The 18,248-nt window shown below is 40.6% G+C and overlaps 1 protein-coding gene across 4 annotated transcripts in view; it reads left to right on the top strand.

The window, feature by feature from the left end:
• Positions 1–18,248, top strand: part of LOC115151124 (protein MTSS 2) — a 147,320-nt gene that overhangs the window by 5,177 nt on the left and 123,895 nt on the right. For 3 of the 4 annotated variants that reach the window (XM_029695132.1, XM_029695133.1, XM_029695134.1), the window contains exons 2-3: positions 8,719–8,780; positions 12,510–12,583. The exons of the other annotated variant lie outside the window; for it this stretch is intronic. In XM_029695132.1, the coding sequence (XP_029550992.1) occupies positions 8,719–8,780; positions 12,510–12,583 (136 nt within the window). The remainder of the gene's footprint in view (positions 1–8,718; positions 8,781–12,509; positions 12,584–18,248) is intronic. 4 annotated transcript variants of the gene reach the window in all.

Raw genomic sequence — 18,248 nt, 5'->3', positions numbered from 1 at the left:
AGCCATGGGGTAGGTCACGTTTTTCCGAGCTCCTGCTGAAATAGAATTTATTTAATACTTTCTTTGCACTTTGACCCCCAAAAAACTAGGAAACACAGCCTTTGAATGACATGCTTTACTTTGTTCAACTTTTTCTTTTTGTTTTAATGCGTAAATGGTGTAATAAGTTTAAGTTCAGCGGAGTCACTGACAAAAGAGCACACTCGGCCCAAGATGAAGAGCTCAAGTTCTTTAACAAGTGGAAGCAGCGGCTCTTCCCCTCGGCTCAGCAAAAAAATTAACACAGGATTTGCAGGCCGAGATTCTTGCTGCCCTCAGCGGGCATTTCTTCTATGCTCAAGGAGGCGCTCAGTGACGACTTACATTTTATTAAGTCGAGTTGCAAGCAGTCAAGAATGAACTCGCAAGCATACAGCAATGTTTTGTACTGAACTGGATACAGTTAAGAAAACTGTCTCCGACATTGAATAAGGCTTGTCAACATGCTCAGACAACACGACTACGCTACAAACCACGGTTAAGAAGCTTGAAACTGATGTATCTAGCCTTAAGGAACAATGCATACATTTACAAGGTTATATGTTATGATCCAATATCAGGATCGTGGGGGTAGTTGAGGACCCGGGCTCGTTCTACTTCATCGGTCTCAAAGTTATTGAAGGAAGCCCTCAAATTGGATAAAGACGTCCTTGTAGACAGCTCACATTGGGGCTCTCAAGCAAGAAAGCCTGGCGGAAAATCTTGCGTCATTGTGGCTAAACTACACTATCAGGATCGTATTGATATTCTTTGGCATGCAAGAGAATTTGGCCCACTTCGATGCAGCAGAACACATGTTTATCTTCCCAGAGTATGCCCCCAGCGTTGCTCTTGACAGTGCCGCTTTCAACGATGTCAAAAGTCTGCTCTGGACGGACCTCGGAATGGTGTGGCTTTTCCTGCCCGGCACCGAGAAAGAGTTCCAAGACCCCCATAGGGCGATGGCCTTCATAAAGGCAAACATTCTACCGAGGTCAGCTGAAGTAAATGGCTGAATTTTCACCTATTTGACGATTAGGGTAATGGACAAATGTCTACCACTGCAGACTCACTTTTTGTAGATGCTGTATAGCATTGCCAGTGGTATTAGTTGATATTGTTAACCTCTCTAGGGTATGCAGGACGAAATCGTCCCACCTACGTAACAGCCAGTGGAATCCTGTGGCGCGTTATTCAAATACCTTAGAAATGCTATTACTTCAATTTCTCAAACATATGACTATTTTACAGCATTTTAAAGACAAGACTCTCGTTAATCTAACCACACTGTCCGATTTCAAAAAGGCTTCACAACGAAAGCAAAACATTAGATTATGTCAGCAGAGTACCCAGCCAGAAATAATCAGACGCCCATTTTTCAAGCTAGCATATAATGTCACACAAACCCAGAAGACAGCTAAATGCAGCACTAACCTTTGATGATCTTCATCAGATGACACACCTAGGACATTATGTTATACAATACATGCATGTTTTGTTCATATTTATATCAAAAACCAGCTTTTTACATTAGCATGTGACGTTCAGAACTAGCATACCCCCCGCAAACTTCCGGCGAATTTACTAACAATTTACTAAATTACTCACGATAAACGTTCACAGAAAGCATAACAATTATTTTAAGAATTATAGATACAGAACTCCTATGCACTCGATATGTCCGATTTTAAAATAGCTTTTTGGTGAAAGCACATTTTGCAATATTCTAAGTAGATAGCCCGGCATCACAGGGCTAGCTATTTAGACACCCAGCAAGTTTAGCCTTCACCAAACTCCGATTTACTATTAGAAAAGTTTGATTACCTTTGGTGTTCTTCGTCAGAATGCACTCCCAGGACTTCTACTTCAATAACAAATGTTGGTTTGGTCCCAAATAATCCATAGTTATATCCAAACAGCGGTGTTTTGTTCGTGCGTTCAAGACACTATCCGAAAGGGTAAATAAGGGTTACGAGCACGGCGCATTTTGTGACAAAAAAATTCTAAATATTCCATTACCGTACTTCGAAGCATGTCAACCGCTGTTTAAAATCAATTTTTATGCCATTTTTCTCGTAAAAAAGCGATAATATTCCGACCAGCAAAGCCTGTTTACATTCAACGAGAGAGAAAGTAAAAGCATGGGATCCCCTCGTGCACGAGCCTTAGTCTGATGGCCCTCTGATCGGCCACTATCCAAACGCGCTAATGTGTTTCAGCCTGGGGCTGCCTCGATATCATTCAGCTTTTTCCCGGGTTCTGAGAGCCTATGGGAGCCGTAGGAAGTGTCACGTTACAGCAAAGATCCTCAGTCTTCAATAAAAAGAGCCAAGATGAACAAGAACTTGTCAGACAGGTCACTTCCTGTATGGAATCTTCTCAGGTTTTTGCCTGCCATAGGAGTTCTGTTATACTCACAGACACCATTCAAACAGTTTTAGAAACTTTAGGGTGTTTTCTATCCAAAGCCAATAATTGTATGCATATTCTAGTTACTGGGCAGGAGTAGTAACCAGATTAAATCGGGTCCTTTTTTTTATCTAGTCACTTCCCATCACGCCCACTTACCTCCCTTCTAGATTCTATTTTTAAAGAGAACACTTATCAAAGGGTGCGTAAGCTTGAGCTATACAAAAATATAAATGCAACAATTTCAATGATTTTACTGACAAAGTTCATATAAGGAAATTGGTCAATTTAAATTAAGTCATTAGGCCCATATCTATGGATTTTATGTGACTAGGAATACTTCCTTTTCCCACCTGGACATAAGGAACATCTATGTGAGAGTGCTGTTTATTGACTACAGCTCAGCGTTCAACACCATAGTGCCCACAAAGCTCATCACTAAGCTAAGAACCCTGAGACTGAACACCTCCCTCTGCAACTGGATCCTGGACTTTCTGATGGGCTGCCCCCAGATGGTAAAGGTAGGCACCAACACATCTGCCACTCTAATCCTCAACACTCGGGGGGGGGGGTTTGCTTAGGTCCCTCCTGTACTCCCTGTTCACCCACGACTTCGTGGCCAAGCACGACTCCAACACCAAGTTTGCTGATGACACAACAGTGGTAGGCCTGATCACCGACAACGATGAGACAGCCTATAGGGAGGAGGTCAGAGAACTGGCAGTGTGGTGCCAGGACAACAACCTCTCCCGCAATGTGAGCAAGACAAACGAGCTGATTGTGGACTACAGGAAAAGGCGGGCTGAACATCGACGGGGCAGTAGTGGAGCGGGTTGAGTTTCAAGTTCCTTGGTGTCCACATCACCAACAAGCTATCATGGTCCAAGCACACCAAGACAGTCGTGAAGAGGGCACAACACCTTTTCCCCCTCAGGAGACTGAAAAGATTTGGCATGGGTCCCCAGATCCTCAGGTTCTACAGCGGCACCATTCAGAGCATGCTGACCGGTTGCATCACCACCTGGTATGGCAACTGCTCGGCATCCGACAGTACTGCGTTACAGAGGGTAGTGCGTACGGCCCAGTACATCACAGGAGCCAAGCTTACTTCCATTCTGGACCTACAGTACCAGTCAAAAGTTTGGACAAGGGTTTTTCTTTTTCCTGTTTTCTGCATTGTAGAATAATAATATAGACATAAACGATGAAATAACACATGGAATAATGTATGTAATAACCTGGTATATTTGTTTACCAATAGATGGCGGTACTGACTCAAGACGGGTTTGCTTTCCGCTAGACGTTTCCTTTGTCTGCCTATATAACCGTGATTTAAGAAAGTTTCAGGTAGTTTAAGCCAGGTGCATTAGAGAAAGTTATTCTAAGTTCCAATTAAATACTAAACCGTACCTGTGTGTTATGAGTCATAAATCTCAGAAGTCTCTTAGGATACTACAATGTCGTAACCAAAAGTTTTAAACAAATCAATGTATTTGAGATACTTCAAAGTAGCCTCCCTTTGCCTTGATGACAGCTTTGCACACTCTTGGGATTCTCTCAACCAGCTTCATGTGGTAGTCACCTGGAATGCATTTCAATTAACAGGTATGCCTTGTTAAAAGTTAATTTGTGGAATTTCTTTACTTAATGCATTTGAGCCAGTCAGTTTTGTGACAAGGTAGGGGTGGTATACAGAAGGTAGCCCTATTTGGTAAAAGACCAAGTCCATATTATGGCAAGAACAGCTCATATAAGAAAAAGAGAAATGACAGTCCATTACTTTAAGACATGAAGGTAAGTCAATATAGACCCCCCCCCCCCCCCCCCTCCATGTTTTTATACAGTTGCTACTCACTGTTTATCTATGCATAGTCACTTTAACCCTACCTACATATACAAATTACCTCGACTAACCTGTACATTGACTAGGTACCTGTTCCCCCTGTATATAGCCTTGTTATTTTATTGTAACTTTTTTACTTTAGTTTTATTTAGTAGATGTGTTTTTTCTTAACCAACAATGCAGTTGAAGAAAGTTATGGGCTTGGAAGTAAGCATTTCAGGTGTTAGGTTCTGATTCTTAGTGTCTGTTGAGTTTTTGTACTCTGAAAGCTTAATCAAGTTTATTCTTCCCAATACAGCTACATTAGACAAACATTTAAACACAAGCACTGATATTTAACCCTTCCTCCTAGGCTGAGTCTCCTCCTACACAGCTGAACAAACATTGTATCTTTACTGCTAGGCAGGATAAACTTTTATGGTCCGTATCTCCTGACCTGATCTCAGCCCATCACTAATCCATGGCGCTCTCCCCTTATCAATGCCTGCCACATGATCGACTCCCTGCACTCAATATTTCAATAGGATACCTGATATAATGTAAACGTTATACATTACCCTCTCTCCCTCAGTGACATGAATAAGTATATTTCATATTCTCAGAACCCAACACAGGTTAAGGTCTACACCTGTTGTATTAGGCGCATGTGACAAATAAAATTAGATTTTGAATACAGATATGCATCGGTTGGTCACAGATGCCTTAAGAAAAAAAAAAGGTAGGGTCGTGGATCAGAGAACCAGCTAGTATCTGGAATGACCAACATTTGCCTCATGCAGCGTGACACAATCGATAACATGCAATGGTGTTTCTTTGTCTGTCGCTTATTCCTGCCCATACCATAACCCCACGGCCACCATGGGGCACTCTGTTCACAACACCATACATGTGGTCTGCTGTTGTGAGGCTTGTTGGACGTACTGACAAATTCTCTAAAATGACGCTGGAGGTGGGATATGGTAGAGAAATTAACATTAAATTCTCTGGCAACCGCTCTGGTGGACATTCCTGCAGTCAGCATGCTAATTGCACGTTCTCTCAACTTGAGACTGTGACGTTGTGTGACAGAACTGCACATTTTAGTGGCATTTTATTGTTCCCAGCAAGAGGTTTACCTGTGTAATGATCATGCTGTTTAATCAGCTTATTGATATGCCACACCTGTCAGGGGCGGCAGGGTAGCTTAGTGGTTAGAGCGTTGGGCTAGTAACCGAAAGGTTGCAAGTTTGAATCCCCGAGCTGACAAGGTACAAATCTGTCGTTCTGCCCCTGAACAAGGCAGTTAACCCACTGTTCCTAGGCCGTCATTGAAAATAAGAATTTATTCTTAACTGACTTGCCTAGTTCAATAAAGGTGAAAAAAAGGGGATGGATTATCTTGGCAAAAAAGAAATGCTCACTAACAGGGATGTCAATAAATTTGTGCACAATTTCAAATATGCTTTTTCTATGTATGAAACATTTCTGGGATCTTTTCGTTCAGCTCATGAAACACTTTACATGTTGAGATTTTTGTACAGTATAAATGCCTATAAACTGAAAATGTATTGTCATTGTTTTCCAGCTGGCTAGCATGAGGCAGCTGAGTCTTCAGAGGCAATTATTTTGCTGGAATCTGTGCAGTTTCTTACTTTCACTAGAGTAACACCGTTTTTCCATTTAAAAAAAGTTTGTCTTTCTGGTGCTCCTAAATTGTGTGCTGCTTACATTTTTTAATGTTTTTTTTTATTCCTCAAATTTAAGAAATAAGCTTCCGGTGTGTCTTCTGTAGGTCTGTTTTTAAGCGCAGTCAATACAGATGTTATTTTTATTCCAGCTATTGTAATAAATATCAACAGATATATCTGCCGGTGAATATTTCCACTCTAAAATCGGAATCAGTATCGGATCCAAAAATCCCTTATCGTTCAGGCTCTACTAACATTTGCTGCATAAACACATTCATTTTCCATTCTAAATAAAAAATCAGTTGCTGATGAAGCTCATGAGTTGGAGCTGACGTGTGAGTGTGTAAATTATGTATAGGCATCTACCAACCCACTACCAGATTATGGGGGGGGGGCAATGTTGCCTGTTTCCCCCCCCCCCCCCCCCCCGCTTTGGTTATGAAATGACCATCACCCACTAATTGTCATTTTTGCAGATTAAGTGTTTGAGCCAGTAATGTATCAACATTTTATAAATTAGCTATGACATAACCAGTAGCGGACTTACCATTAGGTAAGAAGATGCAAGTGCCTCAGGACTCACACCAACAAGGGGCCTTGTGAGCTGGGCATAATTTACAAAAATAATACTACTTATCATAAATGTATCCCCCCCCCCCCCCCCCATGCTGCTCAAGGCCCCCCCGTCCACTGTGCCTGCGTTGAGTACACATTGTTGACAAAGGCATCCAAAAAACGTAATTAATCCATACGGCCGAATACTATTTCATAAGAGATCATTTATTTTCATATTAATATAATCCAAGTTTTCCTCATAATAGTAGAAACGACTGTCATTAATCATCCATAGCCTGGTTCAAAATAATGGTCTATTCCACCCTGACAGAGTTAGTGTTCATTGTTTTCCACTCAACATGATTGTAAAAGTGACTTTCATTGGAAATAAGCTGCAGTAATCAGGTGCTTTCAGTGGGGCAGAGAAAATAAAGATTTAGTTTAACAAAAATGACCTATTTACTTTCACTACTTCACTACAGTTGAGGTCGAAAGTTTACATTCACTTAGGTTGGAGTCATTAACTCGTTTTTCAACCACTCCACAAATTTCTTGTTAACAAACTATAGTTTTGGCAAGTCGGTTAGGACATCTACTTTGTGCATGACACAAGTAATTTTTCCAACAATTGTTTAGACAGATTATTTCACTTATAATTCACTGTATCACAATTCCAGTGGGTCAGAAGTATATATACATTAAGTTGACTGTGCCTTTAAACAGCTAGGGAAATTCCAGAAAATGATGTCATGGCTTTTGAAGCTTCTGATAGGCTAATTGACATTTGAGTCAATTGGAGGTGCACCTGTGGATGTATTTCAAGGCCTACCTTCAAACCCAGTGCCTCTTTGCTTGACATCAATTGTAGAAATCCACAAGTCTGGTTCATCCTTGGGAGCAATTTCCAAATGCCGGAAGGTACCACATTCATCTGTACAAACAACAGTACGCAAGTATAAACACCATGGGACCACGCAGCCGTCATATGGCTCAGCAAGCGGACACATTCTGTCTCCTAGAGATTAATGTACTTGGTGCAAAAAGTGCAAATCAATCCTAGAACAACAGCAAAGGACCTTGTGAAGATGCTGGAGGAAACGGGTACAAAAGTATCTATATCCACAGTAAAACGATTCCTATATTGACATAACCTGAAAGGCCGCTCAGCAAGGAAGAAGCCACTGCTTCAAAACCGCCATTAAAAAGCCAGACTACGTTTTGCAACTTCACATGGGGACCAAGATCGTACTTTTCTCGAAGTGTCCTCTGGTCTGATGAAGAAAAATAGAACTGTTTGGCCATAATGACCATTGTTATGTTTGGTGCAGGAGGGACTGGTGCACTTCACAAAATAGATGGCGTCATGAGGAAGGAACTTTATGTGGATATATTGAAGCAACATCTCAAGACATCAGTCAGGAAGTTAAAGCTTGGTCACAAATGGGTCTTCCAAATGGACAATGACCCCAAGCATACTTCCAAAGTTGTGGCAAAATGGCTTAAGGACAACAACGTCAAGGTATTGGAGTGGCCATCACAAAGCCCTGACCTCAACATTTTCTATATTTGGGCAGAACTGAAAAAGCGTGTGTGAGCAAGGAGGCCTACAAACCTTACTCAGTTACACCAGCTCTGTCAGAAGGAATGGGCCAAATTTCACCCAACCTATTGTGGGAAGCTTGTGGAAGGCTACCCGACACGTTTGGCCCAAGTTAAATAATTTAAAGGCAATGCTACCAACTACTAATTGACTATGTAAACGTCTGACCCGCTGGGAATGTAATGAAAGAAATAAAAGCTGAAATAAATTCTCTCTACTATTATTCTGACATTTCACATTCTTAAAATAAAATGGTGATCCTAACTGACTTAAGACAGGACATTTTTTACTACGATTAAATGTCAGGAATTGTGAAAGCCAAATACAACTTAACTTAAATGTATGTAAACTTCTGACTTCAACTGTAGGTGTCAAGCATTCCACAGGTATGGAATACAGTAGTTGACTGCTCAAGCCTCCCTGACCCACTCCTTTTCCCAGTAACTGTCAATCTTCCCCACATCCAATTAAAAATGACAGTAAATATGATTGATTTCAATAATCTAAGCAATTCTAATCTCATAGAATGGTATGGTTGCTACTAACATTACATGTTTGTTCTATTGAGTCAATTTACTACCGTCCAAGTTAAGTAACCACCCGTTGTGTGTCTGTTTGCTTTGCAGGCTTGTTATCCAGCCTGGGAGGACTTTGTAACCAAAGGAGTTAAGCTGCAATCCCAGCTAAGGTAAGAGCTAACCCTGTCCTCTGCAACCCCTCTCAGTGAATGTCCATTTATTAACTAAAAGGATCTGTGTGCATGTGTCAAATAAAAAGTAAACAGAATAGGATTCGAATTCCCCGACTACTTCTTCTTCTTAGTCCTATATTATTTAGTCAGGACTGATGAACACACATACCCAATTAATTTGAGCATTCGCCATAAACAAGTGTGTAAACAGCAGAGATGGGACCGTTCTGTATTTTATCTAACGGGTGGCATCCATAAGTCTAAATATTCCTGTTACATCGCACAACATACAATGTTATTTCATTAGTTCCGTAAAATTCTGGCAAATTAGTTTGCAACGAGCCAGATTCTGTATACCCTAATTCTGCGTGCAACGAACGCAAGAGAACTGACACAATTTCACCTGGTTAATATTGCCTGCTAACCTGGATTTCTTTTAGCTAAATATGCAGGTTTAAAAATGTATACTTCTGTGTATTGATTTTAAGAAAGGCATTGATGTTTATGGTTAGGTTCAGTTGTGCAACGATTGTGCTTTTTTTCGCAAATGCGCTTTTGTTAAATCATTCCCGTTTGGCGAAGTCTGCTGTCTTTGTTAGGAAGAAATAGTCTTCACAGTTCGCAACAAGCCAGGCGGCCCAAACTGCTGCATATACCCTGACTCTGTTTGCAAGAGAAGTGACACATTTTCCCTAGTTAAAATAAATTCATGTTAGCAGGCAATATTAACTAAATATGCAGGTTTAAAAAATATATACTTGTGTATTGATTTTAAGAAAGACATTGATGTTTATGGTTAGGTACACATCGGAGCAAAGACGGTCCTTTTTCGAGAATGCGCACCACATCGATTATATGCAAAGCAGGACAGGCTAGATATACTAGTAATATCATCAACCATGTGTAGTTAACTAGTGTTTATGATTGATTTTTTATTTTTTTTATTTTTATAAGATAAGTTTAATGCTAGCTAGCAACTTACCTTGGCAACGTAAAGCAGGTGGTTAGAGCGTTGGGTTAGTTAACGTAAGGTTGCATCCCCAAGCTGACAAGGTAAAAATCTGTCATTCTGCCCCTGAACAAGGCAGTTAACCCACCATTCCTAGGCCATCATTGAAAATAAGAATGTGTTCTTTAACTGACTTGCCTAGTTAAATAAAGGTTTAAAAAAATAAAAACTATTTTTTAAATCGGCAAATCGGTGGCCAAAAATACCGATTTTTGTTATGAAAACTTGAAATCGGTCCTATTAGGACACCACCTAAACAAGAAAAGCCACACAGCCATTTTCCTAGCAAGGAGATGTCACAAAACCCCAAATCCAGCTAAAATGAAGCACTAACCTTTGACGATCTTCATTAGATGACACTCCTAGGACATCATGTTACACAATACATGTATGTTTTGTTCGTTCAAGTTCATATTTATATCCAAAAACAGCATTTTACATTGGCACGTGATGTTCAGAAAATGATTAGTCTCAAACTTCCGGTGAATGACCAGAATGTGCACATTCATTTACAGAAATACTCATCATAAACGTTGACAAAATATATAATTATTTAAAGAATTATAGATTTACTACCTCTTAAAGGCACAGCCAACTTAATGTATGTAAACTTCTGACCCACTGAAATTGTGATACAGTGAAATAATCTGTCTGTAAACAATTGTTAGGAAAAATTACGTGTCATGCACAAAGTAGATGTCCTAACCGACTTGCCAAAACTATAGTTTGTTAACCTTTCTAGGGTATGTGGGACGAAATCGTCCCACCTACTCAACAGCCAGTGGAATCCCGTGGCGCGATATTCAAATGCCTTAGAAATGCTATTACTTCAATTTCTCAAACATATGACTATTTTACACCATTTTAAAGACAAGACTCTCGTTAATCTAACCACACTGTCCAATTTCAAAAAGGCTTTACAACGAAAGCAAAACATTAGATTATGTCGGAGTACCCAGCCAGAAATAATCACACACCCATTTTTCAAGCTAGCATATAATGTCACAAAAACCAAAACCACAGCTAAATGCAGCACTAACCTTTGATGATCTTCATCAGATGACACTCCTAGGACATTATGTTATACAATACATGCATGTTTTGTTCAATCAAGTTCATATTTATATCAAAAACCAGCTTTTTACGTTAGCATGTGACGTTCAGAACTAGCATACACTTCCGGTGAATTTACTAAATTACTCACGATAAACGTTCACAAAAAACATCATTATTTTAGGAATTATAGATACAGAACTCCTTTATGCAATCGCGGTGTCCGATTTTTAAAATAGCTTTTCGGCAAAAGCACATTTTGCAATATTCTGAGTAGATAGCTCGCCATCACGGGCTAGCTATTTTGACACCCACCAAGTTTGGCACTCATCAAACTCAGATTTACTATATGAAAAATTGAATTACCTTTACTGTTCTTCGTCAGAATGCACTCCCAGGACTTCTACTTCATCCACAAATGTTGTTTTGGTTCCAAATAATCCATAGTTATGTTCAAATATCCTCTGTTTTGTTCAAGACACTATCCGAACCGTGACGCGCGGACGCATATCGTGATAAAAAATGTCAAAATATTCCATTACCGTACCTCGAAGCATGTCAAATGCTGTTTAAAATCAATTTTTATGCGATTTTTCTCGTAAAAAAGCGATAATATTCCGACTGGGAAACGTCCTTTCCGTTCAAAGACTCAAAATCTAAAATGGACTCTTCACATGCACGCACGCGCCCGTCTCATTGTTCTCAGATAGACCACTTACCAAATGCGCTACTGTTTTTCAGCCATGGGCTGCAAAGTCATCATTCAACGTTCTGGCGCCTTCTGGGAGCCTCAGAAAGTGTCACGTTACAGCAGAGATCCTTTGTTTTCAATAAAGAGAGTGTAGAAGGCCAAGAAATGGTCAGAGAGGGCACTTCCTGTACAGAATCTTCTCAGGTTTTTGCCTGCCATATGAGTTCTGTTATACTCACAGACACCATTCAAACAGTTTTAGAAACTTTAGGGTGTTTTCTATCCAAATCAAACAATTATATGCATATTCTAGTTTCTGGGCAGTAGTAATAACCAGATTAAGTCGGGTACGTTTTTGTTATCCGGATGTGAAAATACTGCCCCCTACCCTATAGAGGTTAACAAGAAATTTGTGGAGTGGTTGAAAGATTTGTTTTAATGACGCCAACCTAAGTGTATGTAAACTTCTGACTTCAACTGTACTTTTTGCAAATATAAAATAATTGTACAGTATTTAAAATGATACTGTTGGTTTTTCAAAATACCCCAGTATACTGCCCAAGCCTACCCACTAGGGGAACACATCTCAGTTCAATGTCAATGTTATGAATTTCTAAATCCAGAAAATGGAATCTAAAGGGCAATAAGAAAATACAGTAGGTCTAGGACATAGGAAAACCCCTACATGACTAAGTGTGATTTGAGTCTTGTGATCAAAACACTCACTGTCTCCCCAGCAGTGACTGACTTTGTTTGACTCTGTGATTTAGAAAAAATATGCTTAAAAATGTTAGCTGGAATGATTGTAATCAGTATGCTCACGCAAACAGAGTAAACTGATTTCAAGCCTGATGATGCAATAACATATTCTTATCTGAAACCTGTCTAGGGTTTTATCTAATGCTGGTTTTATTGTGGTTAAAGTAGTTTAAATGGAATGTTTCTCCAATACATGTTTTGTTTTATCTTTCAGGGCAACCATCATCGTCACAAGCTCTTTCCTGGATGCCTTTCAGAAGGTGGCAGATATGGCGACTGGAACAAGAGGTAAAGGCAGAGACGTGTATCTGTGTTCATCGCTTCTTTAAGCCACAGTAGATGACATAGACAATTCTAGTTTGTGAAAGGGGAGTCAACTGTTGTCATGTGGCATGAATTGTTCTTTCAATATGGTGCTGAGTAGGTCAGTCGAATTTTATTTATTTTTTTATATATTTTTTTTGCGCTATGGTGCTTTAATAAGCTACTACTGAGTAAGTATTTGTCTGCGGTTCTGTGTACATCTAAGAAGTACAACGGGGCTGTCGGATGAGCAACAGAGGATGGTCCCACTCACTGGCCTACACTTAAAACTGAGAACACCCATAGGGCAGGAGATCTGAGGACTGCTTGGAATTTTTGTGTGTGCGCTTGTTTTCGGCTCATGTGCTTTCAGTTAAGAACATAGTTCTGAACCACAATACAGTATCAGTGTAGGCTACCCGTTGTGATACTGTGACAACTCCCCCCTCTCTCCCTAGCGATCAAGTGACACAATCCATTATTAATGAATTTATCATTGCTGTTATACAACATGTGCAGAGGCCCCCCCCCTCCCACATTTCACCATTGTTCTCTATGGACGGGGCCCAGGGATGCAAACTCGTAACCTTTCGGCGATATTCACCATTTTGATCTCAAAATAGGTCATCCACGTGAATCGTGGAAGGTATTCAGACCCCTTGACTTTTTCCACGTTTTGTTATGATACAGCCTTATTCTAAAATGGATTTCATGAAGAAAAAAAATTATACTACTCAATCTACACACATTAGGTTTTTATACATTGTTGCAAACCTTATTTACTTAAGTATTGACAGGGGATGTGTGTGAGATGGTGGGGGGGGGGGTTTGTGGGTGTGGGGGAAAGGGGGGCGTGGGTGGCTGAGGGGGGGTGTGTGTGTGTGTGTGGTGTGTGTGTGTGGGGGGGGGGTTGGTGAGGGAGGGAGAGTTTCATGTAGGCCTGGTGTGTTTTTCCTTTACTGAAACAATGGAAACACAGATCATTATGTATTTCATATTCCTCCTGCCCAATCACAGGTTGGCCTTTGGATAAGAGGAAATCAACAAAATTCAGTAGCCTTTTCTATTATACAGTAATAAACGTGAAGTTAAATTCAATGTGTTGTATTGAGTACAGGTGTGAATACCGGGGACAGGTTTTTGTGCAGCACACATGCAGAATATATAGAAAACAGAAGCAGGTGTCCTGGGGTGGGGGAAACCCCGTGGTATTGTGATACTTGGTATCTTTCCTTAGTGGTATCACATCGTTAGTGACATTTTTGAGCCAACACAACTGATAGGCTCTAACGCATTAAGGAAAGAAATTCCACAAATTAACTTTTAACAAGGGATTCCAGGTGAGAGAATTCCAAGAGTGTGCAAAGTTGTCATCAAGGTAAAGGGTGACTACTATTAAGAATCAAATCAAATGTATTTAAAAAGCCCTTCTTACATCAGCTGATATCTCAAAGTGCTGTACAGAAACCCAGCCTAAAACCCCAAACAGCAAGCAATGCAGGTGTAGAAGCACGGTGGCTAGGAAAAACTCCCTAGAAAGGCCAAAACCTAGGAAGAAACCTAGAGAGGAACCAGGCTATGAGGGGTGGCCAGTCCTCTTCTGGCTGTGCCGGGTGGAGATTATAACAGCACATGGCCAAGATGTTCAAATGTTCATAAATGACCAGCATGGTCAAATAATAATAATCATAATAGTTGTCGAGGGTGTAACAAGTCAGTAACACAAGAGTAAGTGTCAGTTGGCTTTTTCATAGCTGATCTTTGAGAGTATCTCTACCGCTCTTTCTTTCCAACTGTTAGGTTCTTATTTTTCAGAGTAAATGACTCACGGACACTAGAGAAGCTTAACCTGTTGGGGATAGGGGGCAGTATTTGCACGGCCGGATAAAAAACATACCCGATTTAATCTGGTTACTACTCCTGCCCAGTAACTAGAATATGCCTATAATTGTTTGATTTGGATAGAAAACACCCTAAAATTTCTAAAACTGTTTGAATGGTGTCTGTGAGTATAACAGAACTCATTTGGCAGGCCAAAACCTGAGAAGATTCCAAACAGGAAGCGCTCTCTCTGACTATATCTTGGCCTTCTTGATCATCTCTAACCAAAACGGGATCTCTGGCATGACGTGACATTTTCGAACGCTCCCATAGGCTCTCAGAAGGCGCCAGAACGATGAATGGTGGCTTTGCAGGCCCTGGCTGAAAAACATTAGCGCATTTTGTAAGTGGTCAATCTAAGGACAATGAGACTGGATGCGCGTGCACGAGCCAACACCATGTTTACTTTCTCTCTCTTTGAACGAAAACAACGACTCCCGGTCGGAATATTATCGCTTTTTTACGAGAAAAAAAGCATAAAAATTGATTTTAAACAGCGTTTGACATGCTTCGAAGCACGGTAATGGAATATTTAGCCATTTTTTGTCACGAAACGCGTCGGGCGCGTCACCGTTCTTTACCCTTCGGATAGTGTCTTGAACGCACGAACAAAACGCCGCTATTTGGATATAACTATGGATTATTTGGAACCAAACCAACATTTGTTATTTAAGTAGAAGTCCTTGGAGTGCATTCTGACGAAGAACAGCAAAGGTAATCAAACCTTTCTAATAGTAAATCGGAGTTTGGTGAGTACCACACTTGGTGGGTGTCAAAATAGCTAGCCTGTGACTGCCGGGCTATCTACTCAGAATATTGCAAAATGTTCCTTCACCGAAAAGCTATTTTAAAATCAGACATAGCGAGTGCATAAAGGAGTTCTGTATCTATTATTCTTAAAATAATTTGTTTTTTGTGAACGTTTATCGTGAGTAATTTAGTAAATTCACCGGAAGTGTTCGGTGGGAATGCTAGTCACATGCTAGTCACATGCTAATGTAAAAAGCTGGTTTTTTATATAAATATGAACTTGATTGAACAAAACATGCATGTATTGTATAACATAATGTCCTAGGATTGTCATCTGATGAAGATCAAAGGTTAGTGCTGCATTTAGCTGTGGTTTGGGTTTATGTGACATATGCTAGCTTGAAAAATGGGTGTCTGATTATTTCTGGCTGGGTACTCTGCTAACATAATCTAATGTTTTGCTTTCGTTGTAAAGCCTTTGTGAAATCGGTCAGTGTGGTTAGATTAACGAGAGTCTTGTCTTTAAAATGGTGTAAAATAGTCATATGTTTGAGAAATTGAAGTAATAGCATTTCTAAGGTATTTGAATATCGCGCCACGGGATTACACTGGCTGTTGAGTAGGTGGGACGCAAGTGTCCCACTGGCCCAGAGAGGTTAACCAAGTTTAATTCTTCCCAAAGGTTCTGTACAGCTGTAATCAGACAGCAAAACATTTCTCACTTCAGTTATATACATCCTACTTAACACACTCCCTCTCTCCAATCCTTACAGTTAATGGCTCTACAGGAAGCTAATAAAGAGGGGAACAGGATACCAAACCTTTATTACTGCCTTAAGAGAATCTGTCCTGACCTCAACCCCTCCATTTAATCCACATATGTCCATTGGGTTTTTCTTCAGAGAACCATTAACTTCTGACATAACCCAGTCTCTTTCATTTCCTATCTCAATTATCAAAGTTTAGCCGATTCCAACACAACTCTAAATATCATATCAGTGACTTTTGGCTCCCTAAAATCTGTATCCGACCCATCCTATATCGGTTGGGGTCTACTACTGACTCCACTCAATCAACCGATATTGATCCTGCCTGACCAACGTAATAAAAGTGTAGTCGACTTTGGTATTTTGGACACAGTAATTGCAGAATCCCCTCAGATAACTATCTCACACATGATATGTGAGAGAAACCTTGATGCAACATTTCATTTCTTGAGGATAAGTGAATCAGTGCAGTCTCACTCAAGCATTTTTGAAGACAACCTCAGATTGAATAAGTGTTTCAAAGTTATACCACACAAACAACACCTGTGTTGTAATTTGTTGCCTCAAATAAATTAAACCTCTCACTTAGCCAATCTCTGATTTACATAATTTTCATAGTAAATTTCCATGTGACCCAGTTCAGTGTGTTCCCTTCATCTGTAAAGGTCTTCCCTCTGGGCAGAATGCCAGTCAGCACGAAGGCCATTATTCATGTGTCTGTTACACAGCATGACAAACAGTGTGACGCCGAGGCATACTTTAGAACGCAACACTTTGATTTACCATGGAAATGCCTTTATCCGTAGGGCGGTGCACAATTGGCCCAGCGTCGTCCGGGTTAGGGATTGGCCGGGGTAAGCAGTCATTGTCAATAAGAATTTGTTCTTAAACTGACTTGCCTAGTTAAATAAAAAAAATCACTGGGCTGTTCTATAAAGAGAAAGCACTGCTCCTGTCACTTCCATGTTTCATGCACAATGGAAATCAAATGATTCAGGGATAGCACGGTTAAATTGAGTTCGGTTTTTATGTAGATGCCTGCATAAAAGGTAACACAAAGTCACATGTAAAACTGTAACACAGGTAATGCAATGTGACAGTGTCTGGTATTGGTGGAGTCAGTTTTTAGTATGCATTTGTATTATTCTAAAGAGAGGGGTAGCTTATTTAGTGTTATGCGCTCAGTGGAAGCAGCACATTCCAAAGTGGGCCAGTCTAAGTGTGGGTGGGTGGAAGGGGAGAGTGGGGTGTCTTGTTGATGCACCTGTTTGGGGAGAGACTGGCCTGGCAGCACCACAGATTATCTTCTCTGAGAGGAGAGCCAGCTGTCCCCTCTGCCACAGCAGACACCACTGGACACTTTCCAGACTGGGTTTGAGTCGCTGTGTGTTTATGTGCTGGTCGTGCTTGTGCGTGGGGACCCACAAAGCCTCACCTTCAGCTCTGACCCACTCCCCTAACCAAATGTGCTGGAGCATGGTCTTACTGTTTTGCTATACTAAGAAATCCATACCCCGCAAGGCTGACCTTTTTTGTTGTCTGAAATGTTATATGCAGTACCAGTTTGGACACCTACTCATTCAAGGGTTTTTCTAAATTTTAGAATAATAGTGAAGACATCAAAACTATGAAATAACACACGGAGTCCTGTAGTAACCAAAAAAGTGTTAAACAAATTTAGATTTTAGTAGCCACCCTTTGCCTTGATGACTGCTTTGCACACTCTTGGCATTCTCTCAACCAGCTTCACCTGGAATAATTTTCCAACAGTCTTGAATAAGTTCCCACATGCTGAGCACTTGTTGGCTGCTTTGCCTTCACTTTGTGGTCCAACTCATCCCAAACCATCTCAATTGGGTTGAGGTTGGGGGATTGAGGCCAGGTCATCTGATGCAGCACTCCATCAATCTTCTTCTTGGTCAAATAGCCCTTACACAACCTGGAGGTGTGTTGGGTCATTGTCCTGCTGAAAAACAAATGATAGTCCCACTAAGCAGAAACCAGATGGGATGGTGTATTGCTGCAGAATGCTGTGGTAGCCATGCTGGTTAAGTGTGCCTTGAATTCTAAATAAATCAGACAGTGTCACCAGCAAAGCACCCCCACACATTAACACCACCTCCTCCATGCTTCACGTTGGGAACCACACATGCGGAGATCATCCGTTCACCTACTCGGGTATCACAAAGACAATTTGGAGTCTTCTTATTGGTGTCCTTTTAGTAGTGGTTTCTTTGAAAAATCAGGCCTTC

This window comes from Salmo trutta, chromosome 16 (assembly GCF_901001165.1).
Source record: "Salmo trutta chromosome 16, fSalTru1.1, whole genome shotgun sequence".
NCBI lineage: Eukaryota > Metazoa > Chordata > Actinopteri > Salmoniformes > Salmonidae > Salmo > Salmo trutta.
The sequence above is the reverse complement of the archived record's forward strand: the minus strand, read 5'-3'. Positions and strand labels throughout refer to the sequence as shown.